Source organism: Nanorana parkeri, unplaced genomic scaffold (assembly GCF_000935625.1).
Source record: "Nanorana parkeri isolate BGI_ZX_2015 unplaced genomic scaffold, ASM93562v1 scaffold652, whole genome shotgun sequence".
In the NCBI taxonomy this organism is placed as follows: domain Eukaryota; kingdom Metazoa; phylum Chordata; class Amphibia; order Anura; family Dicroglossidae; genus Nanorana; species Nanorana parkeri.
The window spans coordinates 40,975-63,047 of NW_017306920.1; the positions used below are offsets into that span (position 1 = coordinate 40,975).

The window sequence follows — 22,073 nt, forward strand, 5'->3', positions numbered from 1 at the left end:
GCTTTAACTAGATTATCCTTATATGTATAGGAAAAATTGGTCCGTCAACCGTATCAGTAACCGATTGGTATCATATGAAAAAAACACAGGTTTTTTTTTTGATCGAAATACTAAATGAGGATACAATCTAACAACCTGTTTTTTTGATACTTTTTTCAGGTCAATTAAAAATAACACAAGGGATAATCTAAAAAAAAATTATTCTAAAGGACTGGAAAATAAGTGCTAAATCTTTTTGTAGGGTCTATAACAACCGCCCGGAACAAAATAGACTCACAGTCAGTGAACATTTGTTTTTTATTTTTTCGTATTTTTGTTTTCTTAAGTTTGCATGGTGCTTGGTTATGCACAAATAAAGCTGTTTTTTATTCAAATTTATCATTTCTGGTCCGTCCCGATCTCTGTTTAACCCTTGACTGCTTCCTCTTTGAAGACAGTCAACCCTGTGTTTTTTTCAAAGGATAAGCCCTAGTTTGAGGTTACACAAAGTTGAAGACTCTCCCCACCTCTGTGTGACAGCGCTTTTGCCTAAGTGGCCAATTACCAAGTGCCAGTACTAGAAGTGGGGTGACTCACAGGACCCCAATACTGAACTATCAGCTCATGAAATGCTCACTGAATCTTAGAAAATGCTGACCTGGTGGACTTTAAGTGACCGAAGGCTAAGTCCCAGGCCAAGTATTGTCTGCCACGAGTCTAATGAGGTCTGAGTACCATGTGCATCGGGGCCGATTTGATGCAAGTATTTCTCGTAGAAAATCTCTGGACCAAATAGTATCTAGGAGGAGCCCTAGATACTCCAAGTGAATGAAATGACATCATGCACTGACTTCTGAAGGTTTAGGATCCAACCAAATCTTTTTAGAGGCTGAACAGGTTGTTGGACATCCACAACGTGTTGGTGTGTTGCAGTGCCAACTATATTGGAGAGTGGCACATGCAGAACCCAGTGAACATGTCATATTCCAGACATACTTAGCCTGACTTTGGGAGTCTTCAGGGATCAGGATCACAGCCCCAGACCAATAAAGTGTTTTGCGGCTAACAAACCAGTATAGTGTTTGGGGAGTCCCACTAGCAGAGCCCAGTACCCTAGAGACACCTTACAGACAGGCCATGCATCTTTATCATAAGAGGGTCCCCCCAAGGTGGTGCCAAGGATTAGCTGCTCTGGAAAACTTCATGATGAGTTCAACTCTCAGTGGAAAGAAGAAGAAATCTTGATTTATCAAGAATATTTTTTGTTCAAAGAGAAAAATATCTACAAAAATGGTTTAACTTTTCTGCACAGAGAAACTGTATCCATCCTCCTAGGACACTAGCAGAAAACTGAAGCATCATGGGAGTGCGCGGGTATAGTTATACTTGTCTGGCCAACAGCTTTTTTTCTTGTTTGTTTTTTCCAGTGTCCATATCCTCCTGTAGGCAGCCGACTAACCCAAGGGTCTGAGAATTCTACTGATCCTGTGTCCGTGAATGAACAATAAAGACATTGGCGTTCCTTTTAATCTGGGTAGACAAGACAACCAGACAGTTGCAAACTGATTTTATTATGAGCTAAAGTTAAAATGGATTTACAGGAGACACTTCCAAAAAGGTATCAAAACAAAATATATACACATTTTATACAGATGGGTTGAATATTGGTATGCTACCTGGCTGCATGCAATAAAAAAAAAATATAAAGTTTGGTTCTCATTTCGTTTTACCTCATTAGACAAATGAAAAGTCATAAAGTACTTGTGAATCCCGCATAGCATTGGGTTGGGATTTCGGCAGGTTTAGAAACCAATTGTAAATCACTGCCCAAAACATTCAGGTTTTTTTTCATTAAACACAGAAGTTTTCTAATTGCAGAAGGTGTGTTTGGGGGTATGCTGTCACGTCTCCTTGTGGGAACTAGACCGTTTGCTTTTTTTGTTATGCTATAGAACAGGCATTGGCCCTTGTAAAGCATTTGGAAAGCTTCACTAACACAAAGCAAATCCCGGTTCTATACACTCTTATGAAAGAGGCTCTATAAAGCAGGCTCCATGCACCCCAAGATTAACATAGAACTCCCAACAAATAGTTAACCTTTGCGAAAAGGCAAAGTTATAGCCCCCTGCCGTTTTGTTTTTTCCATCCGTGTCCCATTGGGGAGATTTCCCTTCACTTCCTGTCCCATAGCAACACAACAGAAAACGAGGAGGAAATTCCTCTAAAACGAGGGAAATCATTGGGGCCCCTATTGGAAAATTTCCATTCTATTCTTGTTCTGGTGACAATTCCAAATTCAAGGTTTTCCTTTACATTCACCGTGATACCCAAAACATTTAGGTTGGGCGAATCTCCCCAACAGGAACAAAGGCAGTAATAAAAAAAAAAATGACAACTGTCCTCATCCCTCTTCACTCTATTCATAACTAAAAAAAATTGTTGCCATTATTTCTCCTTGAAAGCACCGTGTAGCTCCAGTGTGGGGAGGTTTAGGACAGATCTTAACGAGACTGATGGCCGTCACTTAAAGTGACACGAGTTAAATATTAAAAGATGCATTCAAGTAGCTTAACTATTACCAACAATGTATCTCATTTGTGTATCACTCGGCTGTAGATCCTCCAATCATCTCTGAATTGGTGCTGACACTGTCCTTCCTTCTGGAGGGGGGGCTGCTTCTGTTCTCCATGGTCCCTGTGTGTGTTGTAAAGTAGTGACCGCTCCAAGCTCACTCCCGGGATGGACTACAATCTCAATACAAAGTAGTAAACTAAACATGAGATTGTAGTCCATCCCAGGAGCGAGCTTGGAGCGCTGACTACTTTACAACACACACAGGGACATCGGGGAACAAAAGTAGCCCCCCTCCAGAAGGAAGGACAGTGTCAGCACCAATTCAGAGATGATTGGAGGATCTACAGCCGAGTGATACACAAATAAGATACATTGTTGTTAATAGTTGAGGTACCTGAATGTATTTTTAAGATTTACCTCCTGAGTTTAGTGTCACTTTAAATCCCCCTTCTCACCTGGGCATTCAGTGAGCACACGTTTTGACTCGCGTTCACAGAACGTTACAAAATCATGCAACATGCACAAAGATGTGGGGGAAAAAGGATGCAGGACGCATGTAGCTATATTGGCTACATAAGCTACTTTCCCGCATTTGTTGCGCGTGTGGCAAACCCGTGTGAACACGCGCGCACGTTCCCAGTATGCTAAGGTGTGAACGGGGCCTTAAAACATGCTGCTTGCAGACTTTGACTTTACTTGAAGTTTGTAGAAAGCCTGCCGGCAGCTTGATTCAGCTGCCGATCATTCACTGGAATCATACGCACATCATTATAACTTTATATACATTGGCCCTACAAAGAACAGAACAATAGATGCATGCAATAACGAAGGGCAAATACTAGTCCTAAACAATACAGCAAACCACAAGAGAAGACATTGTACCTGTTGCGGTTTGCTGTATTGTTTGTGGGTTATAGTAACCATTATGATGCTCTTTGTAAAGCCAAAGTCCCTGTATGATATTTAGATGAGGTTATAGTGTAACGTGGTGACTTTCCCATTATAATATAGATAGAACGGTGTGCGTAGGCGATTCAGAATCAATTGTGTAACCTCTCTAACCATGAACAGGTGGTACTGGCCCTCTTCTTATGAGTGGTGAGGCCCCATTCACACTAAGCGATAAATCCCACGATTTCTGCCGCGATATTGCGAACAGTCGGGCTATCCCGCTCTAAGCGAGTGTCGCTCAGTGTGAATGGGGCCTAAAAGGTTGCTCTATGAGTAGAGACGATCCTGGGCTTAGTGCGAACCGAGCTCACCTGAGTTTGCCCAAGTCCGCTCAAAACTGTGACAACCACCATCAGTGCCGGCAGGGGCATTCCCCGATCCCTTGTGACATATAGCTGTGAGGTGAGGAGCGCTCTCTTCTGCAACTGATTGGGCCTGGCGGAGGGGGTGGTAATCACATTTGTGAGTGGGCGTGGATAAACTCCAGTGAACTGGGATCGCACTGGCTCATCCCTATCTGTGAATAAGCGCTGTTTAGCTTCAGAGGTTCAACAGCTTTTCAACTTGTATCACTTTTACTACAATAAAAAGGTTAATGCAACAAATGCTGGTTGTACCATCATCGCCGTTCTTTGGATGATGGTCTTTATACTGCTGCACCGAGTGGGAAATGTTATACATGGCATTTGGCACATCGACCATGTTGGTGTTCACAATATATAAAACCCCAGGGGTTCTGGAGAGGGTGCGGTCACCATCCTTCTGCTATAGGGATAAGCCATCTATATTTACCTACAGTGTATATATAAAAATATATATTTTAGCACTTTAATGTGGTGTTTTAGCATTCAGGGTGTGGAGGTGGGGGGCTGATTTAAGAAGCATGACAATTCACAACCAAGCACCTAGCATTTTCAGAAGGAGATTGCAACAACATCCTTCCTATAAATATGTGGCGGCACGAGTTACCTAGAGGGCCCCTTCGCACTTGTGCTTTGCTCATTCCTGCATCCTGTATTGTTGCTAAAAAGAAAAAAAAAAGGGTCATGTGATTTTCTTTTCTATTGTGGTGCCTTGGCAGCCCATTGATGATGAATGTGAAGCCGTAATGCAATGCACATCGACACTTAGGACACATTCAGGGCCCATTGACACTTAAGACTAGACTAGTCTTACCGAGCTGTTGGGAGTTTTCGGTATCCTGCGGCATGTTCAAAAGACAATGAGGGCGAGAGAAGGTGCGCAACAAGAAAATATACCAACCCAGGTCTCTGGATATTTACAGATTCAAATGCCGTCAATGGCGGTAATGCAAAATATACAAAGTATGTACAATACAAAGCTCGGATTTGTCATGAAACCGTTCACTATGCTTTCTGTACAAAACAAAGAAAAAAAAGGGAGTAACTTCTATATATACACATTCGCTCGAACACACGCGCGCCAACAACGGAATTAAATAGGTCATCTGCTGCTACAATGTTACGGTTTTTTTCATTTGGTAGTCAGTAAAAGTCGTGGAAGCAGTAGCGTCACAGCGGGTGCGTCCCGCACGCGGGTGATAGCATTGGAGGGCTGATACCAAAATTATTGACCGTCATTTTGGTGTCACCCCTATGAAAAGTTGGGCACTCGGTCATGGAGCCCGACACTTGCAGGAGAGAGGAGGGGACCCGGCGGCATACCTTATCCCTCCGCATGAGCGTCCCCTCCTCTCTCCAAGATGGCCGTCATGGCGGGGGTGTCACCTGGTATCTGCTCCGGGGGCCTCGGGGCGCCCCTGCATGGAAGGTCCTTGAAATGTGCAACTGACGTAATAAAGGAAATGGATCTCATACTTATATCTGTGATGGATATCGGTACCGACTTATATCATCCAGAGATGAGGGGTTTCAGAGATATGCTAATGGTTTCGATTACAGGCAGGTGGTTCATTTTGAGTTGGATGCCGGAGAATTTTTCTATGGTTTGTTCTACTAGTAGAACTTGACCAGAACATTTCAAAAACAGATTTTTGTCTTTACTGTGAAGTCCTTTTCCTAAAGTCCACCAGGGATCACAGGAATCCAAATACAGTCGGGTTATACTTCTGCCTACAGGAGGATTAGACCCTGGAAAACAGGAAAATAATTGCACGCAAGCCTCCAGTACAACCTTCCACCTCTACCCAGCACGCCTGAGTTTTGTGGAAAAGTAGCACTAAGGGCAAGAACAGAATCATAAGGGGGGGGGGGGTGGGTCCTGTGGCCCGCAAAAAAAGGGGTGGGACCTGTGTCCCACAATGGACTCCAAGAAAAGGATTTTGCAAGTACAAAAGTTATATTTCCTTTCTGGTCTTTGTATTCAGATACAGTCGGAACATCCTAAAGAAGTCCAACTAAGGGCTGGTCAAAGCCAAAACAAAGCGACTACCTGCTTCACCAAGTGGAATGGGGACATCTACAACACATGGGTCGTCTGAAGGATCAATGCCCGTATCTGAATAGATGAGTTGGGGGTCACCTACCAAAGAGGAGAACCTGCAAACAAGGGGAGAGCGCAGAGAATCAACCTGGTGCTTCAGCCAGGGTGAGAAAGCCATCATCAAAGGGAATGACTCTATATAAAAGGAAAGACCAAGGCCGAGTCAGCAAAAAGCTGGTCAACCGCCAGTCACCTGAAAAGAGGTATCGCTGCCATGTAGAGACCAGCTCAAGCAGCAATGTGATAAGGAATCTTGATTGAAGTTGAGGGAAAAGGAACCCACAAAGAAAAAAGGCCAGCACAAAGTGTTTTTTAGGACACTAGCAAATAGCCGAGGCGTGCTGTGAAAGGAGGGGGTTATACCGGGGGCTGGCTTGCAGTTTTTTATGTTTGCGGTTATCAGATTCTCCTCTAGGCAGCTGTATAACCCGACTATCTGAATTTCTGTTGTCCTCAATGGAATAGGCATTTTTCTGTGCTTGCAGCATTTTTAAGAGACAAAACATAAGAAAATGTGCAAAAGCATAATCTACAAGGCGAACACACTAGGATAAGTGAAAGTTCATTTCAGCAGAGTCCAATAACATTGAAAATGGTGGAAAATAAAGATCCACATCCTTGTGTAAAGCTTCATGAACGGAGTCTCATGAGTTGTACAGATTGCTGTATATGTGTTGGGGTTTTTTTTAATCATTTTGCCATGACATTCACCAAAGCTGGCCATACACCGCTCTATTTTTATTTGTTCAAACCGTGGGCAGAATGAAAAAAAAAATAGAACAGATTCCTCCATCAAGCTACAAGCGCATTGATCGAGGAATCTCCGCTGTTTCTTTTGTATTCGGACAATGGCTGGCGGCTGCTGTCAGGATACCCGAACAGAGCTAGGAGCTCATTGGCTTCCAGCTCTGTTCACACGAAGATTTTGTGACCCGCCTCCTTCGATCAGCTGATCGAGTGATGCCGGTGTTCTATCAAAATGCTCCAACTCCTCGAAATCTCCAACTACCTCATTGCCGGGTACTTGTAAGGTGGAGATTACGACCATTACGGCATTAGACTGCAAAACACAAAGACTGACGGAGCTCTGTACAGCTGCATTTTAACAATATTCAGCAGGTGGCAAACTCGACGAGTATGTGGAAAACGCTATGCGCGCATGCGCACCGCAACTATACAGAGCTCCAGTCTTTCGGAGCAGCGGAAGTGAGGTAGTTAGGGATTTCGATGAGTTGGAGCTTTCGATAGAACAACAGCCAAAAGGGTGCCGACAGCGGTACCTACTGTGTGACTTTTGGCTCCTTAAAGGAGAATTATGAGGCTCATGTCACATGTCGGCTCAGTAGATCGGGAAGTAAGCGAACACATACCGGCGTTCGCTCACTTCTCGATCCTGTTCCGGCAGAGACCCGTGACAGGATTCCCCCCTCCCCTGTCCGATCCTCCAGGGCTGACTGGCGGAACGGACAGTGGAGGGGGCGGGTACAGCTGGCTCTGACTATAGATAGGCAGAGCCAGCTGTCACTCACGCAGCTGGGTGGATCCAGACAGAATTGTCAGGATCAGTTCTGGCTGCAGCGTCTCAGTATACCTCGTGCTGTATACTGAGCTTAGGGTGACGGGAGGACGCTAGTTTGTGTCCTCCCATTACCCTAATGAGAACTATGGGGAAAAGCCCTGACCCCATAGTTCTCCTTTAAGAACCGGTATAAATTCACACAGTGTACGGCCACCTGAAGCCCTGCTGCAAGTTCACAATAGCTGGATCTGTGACACTTCATAGGCTGTCTAGGGATGGTGAGCCAACCATAAATGAAATCATTTTAAAAAGCTGTAAAACATGATTACCTGACAAATTGTCATTTTTTTTCTTTCAAAAATGTTTCCCAATATTGGCAATAATTTTACAACAAGTAAAATTTACAACGTTTCTTTGTTTTCACTCCAATCATCCATACTTAATGTAAAAACAATATGGCGGGCATCTTGTACACTAGAATGTGGTCATCATAGTAACGTATAAAGTCTGCAGAATTGAGGAACAATACCATAGTGCAGAGCACTCCCGTGATGTCACTTGTTCCTTCAGAATCAATAGGTTGAATTTTTTCCCAATGTCTGTCTGACCCACAAGATTGTTCCACCCCGTCCGAGTAACAGGTGCTCTGATTAAAAAAAAAAAAAATTGCACTCACTTCAAATAACCAATCATACTGTCTGTGCGAAAATCGAAAGCAGAACTTCCTTACTCTGCTTCCACCAAAGAATGAGAAAAAATTATATTTTACATAAATTACAGAAAATCTTCTCGCATTTCAAAAGAAAGACTTCCGGACTCCATCCAAATAATCATAATTTTCAGCTTCTAGAACAAACGCTCAAAATGTTTTCATTTTCTTGAAAAAATAATAAAATACTTCAGGTGGAAATTAAAATGGACCTGTAAAAAAGTTCAATGATTTGAAGGCTTCACATCCACGGAGAACCTTAAATAAGGTCAGCAAGGTATCAACACCTTCGACAATGCGCTTGTGACTTAAATACTGTGCTCATAAAAGGAAATGGGTGGTTGGAGACTCTACATTACATCAGTACCAGACATGACACTGGAGAGAAAGCATTCGGAAAATCCATTGTTTTCCCAAGAAGCGATGATGTCTAAACTCCACAACCAGTCCCCATCTGAAGATATCCTGGCGGCCACTTTGCTTGAGGACCACCCAGAGGTTCGTAGGATTGCTATGCATGCTCTAGATTCATTGAAGGCTTACACTGTGTCCTGTCATCACTGGTAATGTCACTGTCGTTTATAATGACAGTGTCTTCGTCTCCCAATTGCTGGCTTGTGAAATTATTCAGCTCTAGAAGTCCGCTGGGTTCCACCACCACGTTGGAGCCGGAGTGACAGGTGATGGGATACTGAGGGATGGTCTGGAAATATAAAAAGTGAAAAACATTATATATTCAGTAGGGATGCACTGATACTAGTATCGTTGTCGATGCAGAGTATTTGGGGGAGTACTCGTACTCGCCCAAATGCTCCGATGCCTAGCACGATACTTCACTTGTGACGAGAGAGCATGGAGCCGGCTTCCCGGCCAATCAGGAAGCCGGGCAGCGTGTAATGACGCGGCGCCCAGCTTTCCGATTGGTCGGGAAGCCGGCTTCATGCTCCCTCCTAACTTCAAGACGACTCAAGAAACAAAAAAAACTGACTGCGGTCCCCGGCAATTCATACCAGATCCTTTAGGTCTGGTAGGAATTTTAAGGGGATCCCCAACGCCAAAAAAAGAAAAAAAAAAACGTGAGGTCCCCCTAAAATCCCTTACCAGTGCTTGCCGATGGGGACAAGGGCCTCCCAAAAACCCTGACCTGGTGGTTGTGGGGGTCTGTGGGCAGGGCAGCTCATCTGCATCTGGGTACCCCCTTTCAAGCACCCGATACCTAGCCCGATACTTGACGTGACGAGGGAGCATGGAGCCAGCTTCCCGGCCAATCAGGAAGCCGGGCAGCGTGTAATGACTCGCTGCCTGGCTTCCTGATTGGCCAGAAAGCTGGCTCCATGCTCTCTCGTCATGAGCTGAGGAGGAAGCATGAAGCCGGCTTCCCGACCAATCGGAAAGCTGGGCGCCACGTCATTACACAGCGCCCGGCTTCCCGATTGGCCAGAAAGCTGGCTCCATGCTTTCTCGTCACCTAGTGACAAGAAGCATGGGGACGGCTTCCCTGCTAATCAGGAAGCCAGGTGGCGAGTCATTACATGCCGCCTGGCTTCCTGAATGGGACTTCCAGTACTCGGTATCGGCAAGTACCGAAAAAAAAAAAAATATTGGTACTTGTACTCGATACCGAAATACCGGCATCAGTGCATCCCTAATATTCAGGATGGCTGCACACAGGTCAATGCATATTCAAGCTAAGGATATACACTCAGCAGGCACTTCTATTAGGTACACCTGTTCAATTGCTTGGTAACACAAATTGCTAATCAGCCAATCACATGGCAGCCACTCAATACATTTAGGCATCTAGAGGTGAAGACAACTTGCTGAAGTTCAAACCGAGCATCAGAATGGGGAAGAAAGGGGATTTAAGTGCCTTTGAACGTGGCATGGTTGTTGGTGCCAGATGGGCTGGTCTGAGTATTTCAAAAACAGCTGATCTACTGCTGGGATTTTCATACACAACCATCTCTCGGATTTATAGAGAATGGTCCGAAACAGAGAACATTTTCATCGAGCGGCAGTTGTGTGGACGAGAACGCCTTGTTGATGTCAGAGGACAATGGCCAGACTGGTTCGAGATGATAGAAAGGCAACAATAACTCAATCTCAAAACTGCCGTCATGAGATGACGAGGGAGCATGAAGCCAGCTTCCCGGCCAATCAGAAAGCAGGGCGTCGCGTCATTACGTGGTGCCTGGCTTCCTGCCTGGCCGGCCAGACGGCTCTGGCTGGGTACCGGAGGAAGGCCACGTTCTCGCTGGAGAGGCTCCGGGGGTGACAGGCTGCACATACTAAAAGGTAAGAGGGGACTTTCTTGTTAATCGGGAAGCCGGGTGGTGACTCTTTACACGCTGCCCGGCTAATCAGGAAGCCAGGTGGCGAGTCATTACACGCCCCCTGGCTTCCTGAATGAGACTTCTGTTAGTCAGTAATTGGTATCGGCGAGTACCAAAAATAAATTATCTGTACTCGTACTCGGTACCAAATTACCGGTATCGGTGCATACCTACCCGAAAGTGATCGTTTCCATTTTGTTCAATAAAATTAACATTTGGTGATTCTAAAAGGATCTTCGGTGCGCTGGTGACATTCTTCACAATCACCCGATGACCAATCACTGGCGCATCCTCTCAACACGCAGGCTTACTGGCCGCCTGGTAGTCCAAGACAAGCAGTGCCGACGTAATAACATCATCGCTACCTATAGTGGGTGAGGCTTACACCTTGGTCTTTCCCCGGTCAGCCACACCCCTTGCGCTTTGATTGTCAGGGCCTGCTAATCAGAACGCACGACCTGCTGCATATTGCAGCTCTGTCCAAGGCCAGCCCATAAACTGTGCCCACATACTTCCCCAACACTTCCCATGTTATCCAAAATTAAACAGGTTTTGGCTGGAATTGAGCTTTGCTACATGTAAAAAAAAAAGAGAACTTGCTTACCTGAATGATGATTTCAGAAGCAATTTCTTCAGTCCTTTTGGGTGGCACATTCTGGATCTGTATGATCTGGCTGGCCACAGGTACATCCACTTTCCTCGTCAACGGGGGTGGTGGCGGCAGGGGGACAGGAAGTGCCGTAGAAGTGGTTGCTGTAATTATCGGGGCGGGGAAACATTTAGGCGGGGGAGGTACTGTAGAAGTCACTTGGCTTGGGGCAGATAGCCTTTGCACCTGGGGTGGAATAGCTGCCTCAGTTAACAATGGCATGGGTTTAATAATCGGTGCTGCTTTGCTTGGGGGGTCCACAATCATAGGTTCCACGTTGGTCTCTATATCCGCTTCCATCATTGACATCTTCAGAATGTCGGCTACAGAAGCCTTCTCCGACAACGACACGGCAGGAAGGAGACTGGTCACTGCAGGGGTGAGCTTCGGCAGGCATTCGCTAATGGTTGCCTTCGATACAGTGGGTGGCTGATGTCCTTCGAAAGTGATTTTAGTGACAGCAGATCCCTGAGATACCATGGGCTGGGTCACCTAAGGGGTATAAATATAGAAGACAAAATATTGCATATTGTATAGTATATTATTATTATTATACAGTATTTATATAGCACCAACAGTTTGCACAGCACTTTACAATAGAAGGAAGACAATTACAATCACAATACAATTCAAGACATGACAACCATTGCAGTGAGCGCCGGTATTCAACCCCCTCCCAGACTGCATGGGGTAAAGTTACAGGAACCCGGAGCATTTTAGAGGGGAGCAAGGGAGTGAGGAATAAGGTACCAGCTTATTCCTCTACCCATAGACTTAAAGGAGAACTATGAGGTGAGTGTTTTTCACTCACCTCATAGTTCTAGCCGACCTGTGACAATGAGACTGTCACAGGTCGGCTCAGTAGATCGGGAGGTGAGCGAACACATATCGGTGTTCGCTCACCTCTCGATCCTGTCACTGCTCTCTGTCGTGACAGGGGAGGGGCTGGATTCCCCCCTCCGATCCGCAAGCGCTGACTGGCGGAACGGACGGGGGAGGGGTCGGGTACAGCTGGCTCTACCTCTAGATAGGCAGAGCCAGCTGTCAGTCACGCAGCTGGGCGGATCCAGACATAATTGTCGGGATCAGCTTCAGCTGCGGCGTCTCAGTATACCGCGAGCTACAGCTTGCGGTATACTGAGCCTAGGGTGAAGGGATGATGCTAGTTTGTGTCCTCCCGTTACCCTAAGGAGCACTATGGGGAAAAGCCTTAACCCCATAGTTCTCCTTTAATGAGCATTTATCAACCCGGTGTGGAGCTTTAAGATGTTAACCCTGTGAAGTGCATGGCAGACAATGTACCTGTTTTTCAGATGTGACAGGCAGGTGCACTGGAGTCTGGGACAGCTGAGACTGCATGTAGATCTTCTGCTGTCCTGGTACCTGCTGGAGCTTTGGCAGCTGCTGGGTGGTTTTCACGGCCAGCACCTGCACCACTGTCTGCTGCGGCTGAGACATCAATGAAGGGATGTGCCTTTCCTTTAGCAGCATATGTCGCTGTGCATGCTGCTGGACCTGCTCCTGCTGGAGGGGTGTCAATTTCTGCTGCCTGATGGACAGTTGGGCCGTTTGCTGGATTTTGTGCTGAATGTGCTCTGGCTGTAGCTGGATGATCTGCTTCTGCTTAGTCTGCAAAGATTGGACAGTCTTCACCTGGAGGTGTGCCCCCTCTTGGTGCAGGTGAATCTGTTTATGTTGCCTTTGGGCCAAGGCTGATCTATAGAAGAGGCCGGTCTGAGGGTCTAAGGTATCCATCTCCTCCACTTCACCCTCTTCGGTCACGGTCTCCTCTGTTCTTTTGAAAGCCGTGTGGCTGCTTAATGCCTGCAGGACATATGAAAAAGAGTTGTTGGATCACATGCCAGACCAAGTGCTGGGGGTTCAGGACCCAATACTAAAAGTATGCACGGCTAAAGTCAACACTGTCTAAAAAAAAAATTGTATTGTCACGGGCTAATAGAAAAGATGAATGTGTACTAGGGATGCACCGATACCAGTACTAGTATCGGTATCAAGTATTTGGGCAAGTACCCGCCAAATGCTACTATACCGGAACTTCCGGTCCAAGTAAGGTTTCCTCTGACCGACAGTGCCGCAAGGGAACATGGAGCCGGCTTTCCGGCCAGTCAGGAAGCTGGACAGCAGGTATAGACTCGCTGCACGGCTTCCTGGCTGGCTCCATGCGGTTTGACCCAATGGTGAGTAAAACAACGCTGATTGGAGCCGGCTTCTCAGCCAATCAGGAAACCGGGTCTTTACTCGCAGCCCGGCTTCCTGCCAGCCAGCATTGTTTTACTTGCTCTCGCACATCTCCTGGTACCTCTTAAGACGGGATGTGAGCTGCAGCGGAGGGAAGACCTCGGGTGCAGACATGACAACTACTCAACTCTTGCGAACGCAAACAAGGTAACATTACCTGAAATGGACAAGGAGCCACACACCTGTCTTGATGCTGATTGGCTGGGAAGCATGGAGCCAGCTTCCTGGGCAATCAAGAAGCCGGGCGGCGCGTCATTACCCGCCGCCCGGCTTCTTGATTGCCTGGGTAGCCAGCTCCATACTAACGGAAGTACCAGTATGGGTACCCTGTATCGGCGAGTACCGAAATATAAAGAACGCTACTCGCTACTGAAAAAAAAACGGTATCAGTGCATCCCTAATGTGTACTAAATAGAATTTAGAGGGGAATCCTCGAAGCACAGATTATACAGAATTGGAACAAGGACATCCCGATACCCACCCCATACAATAGCAAATGTTCTACACTCCCGCAGAGGAAAGAAGAAAAATGAGAAGCGATTGCTTGCTATGGACAACTGATTAGATCTGCTTACATGTTGCCTTCCCTAGTTCCTCCCTCATCAACATGCTAATGACATTTTTAAATAAAACCTTTCCTTTTTCATTACATACCCTATTGTAGACCCGGTTATATCATCACTGGGTGTCTGTGCGCTTCTCTATACAATGCAGGCATCATGGCTGCTAGGAGGGGCTGCACATGGCTTCCTGAAAACATCAAGACTGCGCAAGTAAACAGAATTGTAGAAATGTCACCAGCACTCCAGTCCTTTTTAAGATAGCAAAAGCTTCATTTATTGAAGTTTGTTGTCATATGACCAACAAGTGCTTTAGGGACCACACATGGTCCCTTCATCAGGCTTTAGCATTGACAATTGTACAGTGATCACATCTAGGTATGTCATCACTGTACAATTGTCAATGTACAATTGCCTGATGAAGGGACCCTGTGCGGTCCTGAAAGCACTTGTTGGTCATATGACAACAAACTTCAATAAATGAAGCTTTTGCCATCTTAAAAAAGGACTGGAGTGCTGGTGACATTTCTACAATTTTGCTGACATTTGCGGCGCCATCCGCAGTCACCACGAGCACCCCCTGCGAGCACAAGGGACATATCGGTAAGGAGTGCGACAAGGATAGTACGGTACTTATTGCGCTAGGTAACACCCACCTGTGATGCTGACCTACATGATTGACACAATCGAAATCCAATAAATGAAAGAAGTGGGACTAGATGACAGTGGACGCCCTCCAGCCAGGAAATGAGGCGGGCTCTATCTGACTGTGAGAAGCTCAAAGTAATATCTGCTGAATTCCTTGCTTAAATCATAGTTAGCAAGTACAGTACAGTAAATGCCCCTTTCTAGTTCCGATACCTCCCAGGCAGGTTCTGAGAGCACAAAGGGAGTTCAAATGTATTTTCTTTTGCATATCTAGCAACTGTATACAAAACGCCAGTAAATTTCCATCCCCCTGCTCATTTTGAGAATCTCTGCTTTTCCCAGAAACCTGCACAGTGCATGAGGGCAAGGTGGAGGCATTCCCTGCAATAGAATTGTCACCTTTGCCAGGATGTATATAAAGAGCTTGCACGCCTAAACTGAAGTAGGATCTGCAGCTTGTTATATGACAACCCTGAGTATGATTAGGTGACCATAGCGAAGGCAGAATCTATGCTACCACTCAGTAGTCTATTTCATAAAGAGCCGACAAGGCCTATAGAAGTATCTACAGGTAAGAAGCAACGATCAGCAATAAAACAGACTAATACCCAATTGATGGATACAGTTCACCTAAAAGGGGGTTCTGTCTCAAAATGTCTTGTTCTTTAAAAAAAACAAAAAAAGAGAGGCCCAGTATGATGCGCCCTGTCACGTGAGTACATACCTGCTGCATGAAGTGAGTGATGGCCCCGCTGGAGGATGTGGGGATGGATTTTACCACAACAGACGCCTGTGCTGCACTCTGGGTGATGTGCTGCAGCACAGTACGTGAGGACTGCGAGCTCTGAAGCTGGTGGTGCTGAGACGGGTGACTGACCTGAAGGAGAGAGCTGAGTGGGACATCCCGGGAGCTCACTGTGGTGGTCGAAGCCACGGGCCTAGTTTTACCTGCAGGCGAGAATTGAAGAGGTATAAATTAGAGAACATGGTGCAATATAGTAAAACCAAAAAAGGGATAGCAGCACGATCTCCAGAATTGCACTTCTTGTGACGCGATTGCCTTATTAAAAGTTCATGGATCCATGTCGGTTTCTCCTTACCGGCTGTAATCGGCTGCAGCAGTGTGTGTCAGAGGGGACAGATAGCGGATTACAGCCAGTAAGGAGAAACCTCTGACAATCTGAGTTTCCTTCCCCTGTGCTGCGCTCCTGCTGTCAGCCGCAATCCGTCTTCAATCCAGCAGCTGGCAGCAATAGCCAGCCTGTTATTGGCTCTTTTAAATTGCAGTAGGCAATAACAGACTGGCTATTGCACCAGCCCACTGCGCCTGCTGTGATTCAGCAGAGAAGGACCTGATGGAGAACTTTCTCCTTCAGGTTCCTCCTCAGCTGATTGACAAGCAGGCAGTGGGTGGGTGCAGTAGCCAGCCTGTTATTGGCTCTTTTAAATTGCAGTAGGCAATAACAGACTGGCTATTGCACCAGCCCACTGCGCCTGCTGTGATTCAGCAGAGAAGGACCTGATGGAGAACTTTCTCCTTCAGGTTCCTCCTCAGCTGATTGACAAGCAGGCAGTGGGTGGGTGCAGTAGCCAGCCTGTTATTGGCTATTGCAGTTTGAAATATCCAATAGCAGGCTGGCTATTGCACACAGCAATGAAGTAAAAAAATAAAAATAAACTGAAATAAAAAATGCAAAAAAAGTTAAATAAAAAAGTAAAAATGCAAAAAAAATAAAAGTAAATAAAGTTAAAAGTTAATAAAGTTAAAAAATAAAAAAGTTAAATAAACTAAAATTAAAAATCCCCCAAAAAATTTAAGTCCCCAGCCCCTGCGAACGTAAAAAAAAAAGCAGTCTGTGGGGAGAAGAACCCTGCAATTCAGGTAAAGCAGGGATGTCCAAACTGCAGCCCTCCAGCTGTGGTGGAACTACGAATCCCATGAGGCTTTGCAAGATTCTCACAGCCACAGACATGACTCCCAGAGAGAGATGCTTCATGGGATTTGTAGTTTCACTACAGCTGGAGGGCCTGAGTTTGGACATCCCTGAGGTAAGGGGTGGGTTGTAATTTGACCATGTTGCACCCTAGCAATGTGGTCCAGGCTAGTGCGAACGTAAACAGTGCAACAAGTTTTCTGACTGAACTGCAGGCATTGATGTGCCTTGTGCTCCCGTGCGGCCAACCGCATTGCGGCCGGAGGGCGTGGCTACGGTGCCATTGAGTTCAATGGACCGCCACGCCCCCTCCCGCCCCACAACAAAATGAGCCGGCCGCAATGCGATCCAGTGTGTTTTGGCCAGAATCGGGCCGCAACGCACTAAAAATGGTGCGAACTACCCCTAAAGGCACCGGGAGAAGGGGCGCAAAAATCCTTGCACTGGCCCTGTTTGTGGACAATGGCTAAGCAGCTGTTCTTTGTTGCAGCACCCTCATACTCCAGGCTTTATCCAGGAAGACGCGCGTTGGGAATATATCTATCCATTGCACATATAGTGTGCCAGATCTGCAGCTGGAGTTACTAATTGGGTTCACAGCCTCCGGAACTGCAGAGAACTTTGGATCACAAAACTGAGCAGACATACTCTGGGGCCTACTCGAAGGGATTCAGAATGATTTCATCTTATTCTTGTAATGACAGGTTCACTTTTGCTTTTGAACAATGTGTGTGTAGCTAGCTAAAAGATACAACTCACACCGTTTCCCAGACACTACGACCCCCTACCCTTGGAGAGTGTTTACTGGTAACCCAACAGCATGGGAATTATTCATCGCTCTCAAATTTAATTAAACGTGCAATGTGAGCGGGATCCTCTATTTGTTTTTTTGTGACCACAGTTCCCACAACAGTAATTAGGAACATAACTGTGGGGGAGAAGAGACCGCAGGAATGGAACCGGTGAGAAGACACTAACCACACTGAGATGAGTTACTGGAAGTGTGGAGATTATTTAGGGGGGTGCAATCATCTTAGATATTAAATGTGAACCAAGGGTTATGGAAAACCTAGGAAAGCAAGGCCCAACCGCTCGATTTAAACATTTACAGATGTTTTGTGGGGTTTTCTTCCAGACAACCTGTTAATGTTGCGAGACCTTCGTAGTCGATCCCTTTAAAGGAGAACTATGGGGTTAGGGCTTTTCCCCATAGTTCTCCTTAGGGTAACGGGAGGACACAAACCACCCACCTCATAGTTCTCCTTTAAATAAGCGGATTAAAAGGGAAAAAATCCTCAAATACATTATATGGCCCAAAGTATGTTGATAATGATTACGTTCGGGTGTTTCCTGTGACAGCTACAGTATACAAAGACATTTTAGGCCCAATGCAGACCTACGCAATCCGGGATCGAACGGTCCTGTACAATGCAGGCAGCGAATGCCACGCGGCCCCATTGATTTCAATGGAGTGACATCCGCGCGGCAATCGCAGAAAAAAGGTACATGTACCTTTTTTTTGTGATACATGATGAGCGGCTGTTTTAGTGTTCGGGAAGTCCATGGTCCCATCGCAATCCTGACCGCAAAATCCCTTCGAGAAGGGGGTGCTACGGTAGTCAACGGTTGCTTGAGGAAGGGGATTCTCTGCGACCCCGAAATGTTCGTTGCTATACCCGTCATGCTGCACGTCAATAAATAGATGTTTGCTTATCAATTTGGAGTGCCGGTGTCTCTGCTTTTGCTTGTTTTAGTGTTCGGATGCACAGGCGGAATCCGCGCGGAATCATGCACGATTGCCGTGCAGTGAGGTGTCAGACAACTGTGGGCTTCCAACTTTGTAGTAACAGTTTGGTGAAGTTCCATTTCTGTTCCAGCGTGACTGTGCCCCGTGCTCAAGCCCAGCTCCATGAAGCCATGGTTTGAGGAGTTTGGTTTGGAGAAACTTGAATGGCCTGACCAGAGCCCTGACCTCAACCTTACTGAACACCTTTGGGATGAACTGGAACGCAGATCGTGAGTCTTGTTCTCCAACATCGGTACCTCACTTTACAATTGCTCTTTTGGCTAAATGGGCACAAATTCCTACAGAGAAACTTCAAAGTCTTGTGGAAAGAAGAGTGGAGGCAATTAACCCCATCATGACTGAGGCCTTTTTCTCATTTTTTGTACCCATGTTATATTCCACATTTTAGGCCGGAAAATTACTTAAAACCCCCAACATTATATATTTTCTGAATGCCAAGACCCTATAGAATAAAATGGTGGTAGTTGCAAATTTTTATGTTGCGCATTATTAGCGCAACTCCTTATTAAACCCCAATATTTAGTGAAAAATTTAATTAAATGCCCCAAAACACAACAAAATACCCATTTTTTAAATTTATCATTAGATTTATTTTATTTAAATTTCATTTTAAAAACTGGTTTTTTTTACTTTACTTTGACTGCTATCACATGGGGGGGCTTGCAAGCCCCCCCATGTAATAGCAGATGGTGGTGACAGGTCCTCTTTAAGGTGATGCTGGGGGTCCAAAAGACCCTCAGTGTCACCTTTACACTGGAAATAAGCTATTGAAGTGCAGATCGCACTTCAATAGCTTATAGCTGGGCTGCAGGAGCCCAGAACTGACAGCCCAGGGACCGGAAGTGATGCAATCTGCATCGCTCCCGGTCCCATAGAACGGGGAGGGGATCGATGAACGGAAGTTCGTCGACCTCCTCCCCAGCTCCCCGCGGACACAAAGATCGCCGGTCCCGGGCCCGTAGGAGGGGCAACGGAGCCCGGGAAGCACGGCGGGGGGGTCCGGGGGGGGGGGCCGGCCCCTTCTTCGGGACGCAGAAGCGATCTGGCGACAGGTAAGTCGCCAGGATCGCTTCTGTTGTAAAGCCGACAGTCGGCTCTACAAGTTTAAACAGAGTCCCGGCGGCAAAAGTCACCGGGAGTCTGTTTAAACAGCCCCGATGCTGGCGACGTACACTGTACGTCATCAGTCACAAAGGGGTTAAAGCCACATAAGGGGTACCAGCTGTCACAGGTCGGCTCAGTAGATTGGGAAGTGACACATACCGGAGCTCGCTCAATTCTCGATGTATCCATGCAGAGAGCCGTGACCGTCACTCACAGCTCCCTGCAGGGAATACCCCTCCCCTGTCCGATCCTCCAGCGCTGACTGGCGGAACGGACGGGGAGGGGGCGGGTACAGCTGGCTCTGCCTCTAGATAGGAAGAGCCAGCTGTCACTCACGCAGCTGGGCGGATCCAGACATAATGCCCGGCTTGATCTATGCGATCCAGTGTGTTCCGGGCGCAAACTGCACCGGAACGCACTGGATTTGGTGTGACTGGGCCCTTAAAGCACATCTCTGGGCAAACACAAAATCTACTCTTGCACTGGGGCTCCCCCCACACTGCAGGGGTTAGGTGCTCGTTTTGGTGTAGGGGCTGGAGTAAAGCAGATTCAGGCTAGGTACACACCTAGGTAATTTATCCCGTGGATTTGCATTCAAGTCTATGGAAGCTGTTCACACCTTTGCCAATTGTCGCGCGGCTAGATGAATGAGCTAAGCGCACTTTCACTATCGATTCCTCACAGACGGAGGTGCATTTGGTATCAGTCCGACTGTGACAGTAGCCGGCGCTATAGAGACATCAGCTTATGCGGCTCTGCTCCCTACGGTGCCGCCTCGCTTCCTCTAGCGCTGGCTTAGTTGGCACCGCTGATTTTCTCCCGCGGCTCTTCAAGTTCCCCCTTATGCCACCACCGGCCCTGGGAATGGTCACAACTAGGTCTTATTTTCAGGGTAGGCCTTATATTTTAGCAATTCCCATAAATTGTACTAGGTCTTAATTTCGGGGTAGGTCTTATTTTTGGGGAAACAGGGTATTTTCGGGCAGTTTTCACGTGGTTTGGGTCCCATAGACAACTCTATGCATTGAAAACCGAGCGATTTTCAAAGCAAAATCGCGGAAACAAAAACGTGCGTAGGAAAACAGCTCATCAATCGCCTAGTTGTGAACCTAGCCTCACTTATCTGATCCCTGCTCCCGCTGGGCCATTAGACCTGTATCTGCAGCCTCTTCTACCCAGGGCTCCAGAGGTCTAAGAACAGAGACATCATCACATCTAATGCAGGTTCCATTGACCTGCATCCAAAAAAGAACACTAAGTGAGCGGGAAACAGGTAAATAAAATATTTTTTATTCCAGCCCCTTGAAGAAAAAAAACAAGCACTCTCCCCTTGCAGAGCGGGGGTAATCCCACTGAAGGGGTACTTTTTTGTTTGCCCAGAGATGAGCTGTCAGTTAAAAGAAAAATACAGGCGACGGCCCATGACAAACAGGAAATGAATGAACCAATGGGTGTGGAGAAGATAACAGAATAGCAGTATACTACACATAAACACTAAGATGAACACAATGGTAACATGCAATATATGTCAATGTTTGACAGCTTTCCACCATAGGCATAACCTATACTCCTGCACTGCAACAAGTTGGATCCGGTTTCTAAATGCAATGTAGATGTTTTTGTTTTACATTTCTATTTGGCTTACTACTAGCACAATTAAGGTTTTCTTTTTTTATTTCATGAATCACTTGTATCCAGAAAGTGAAAAAAAAAGCAGCTTTCAGGAACTAAATCAGGGAAAGAGACTCGGAATAGCAGATACAGACTGCAGACTATGACTCAGAGGAAGGACTTGCTGCTCCTCTTCCCTCAAAAGTGAAGACACACTGGCTGGCTTAGTTCTACAGCTAGATTGAACGCAGACATACTGGAAATCAAACTTTTAAAAAAGGTAAAGTGGACTTTTCACAGCCCCTATCCAGGAATTGCTAAAGAGCTATAACATAGGAGGGGGAGCAATAAAGAGCCGACAACAACCTCTATGCATAAGGACTATTAGCCCTCATTCACACGGGTAGCGCCGGCCCGTACAGATCCGTGCACGGCCGTATCGGGCAGCTCCTGGGAAGGACAGGTGCTGCTTATGATTTGTACGCAGCAGCCTGTCCTTCTCTATGGGAGTAAGCGGCCGTACGCAGCCCTGCACCCGCCCGCCCTGCTCGTCTGTACGGGTGCGGGGTCCATCTTGTCAGCGTACGAGTATGCTGCCCTACGCTCACCCGACCTGCACGTCAGTATGGGTGCGGGTGTCCCTGCTCAGACGCAGACAGGATCCATCCTATCAGCGTACAAGTAGGGACACTCGCACCCGTACGGATGTGCAGGACGGGTGAGCGTAGGGCGGGTACAGCGGCGTACTCCCATAGAGAAAAACTGGCTGCTGCGTACAAATCCCACGCAGCACCCGTCCTTCCCGGGAACGGCCCGATACCGCCACGCACACAGCATGGATCTGTACGTGCCGGCCGTTACTAGTGTGAATGAGGGCTTAGATGAGATAGCTAAAGGAATGGTATGGATCACTGTAGGCTGATATTTAAACTTCTAAAATGACACATTACTTTTATAATGGGGGGGGGGGGGG

General features: G+C 46.6%; 1 protein-coding gene across 1 annotated transcript in view; it reads right to left on the reverse strand.

The window, feature by feature from the left end:
* Window positions 1–8,688: 8,688 nt before the first annotated feature.
* Window positions 8,689–22,073, reverse strand: part of EMSY (EMSY, BRCA2 interacting transcriptional repressor) — a 54,029-nt gene continuing 40,644 nt past the window's right edge. The window contains 4 exon segments of the mRNA XM_018563311.1: window positions 8,689–8,898; window positions 11,133–11,669; window positions 12,480–13,001; window positions 15,369–15,592. Of these exon segments, the coding sequence (XP_018418813.1) occupies window positions 8,707–8,898; window positions 11,133–11,669; window positions 12,480–13,001; window positions 15,369–15,592 (1,475 nt within the window). The 3' untranslated portion in view covers window positions 8,689–8,706.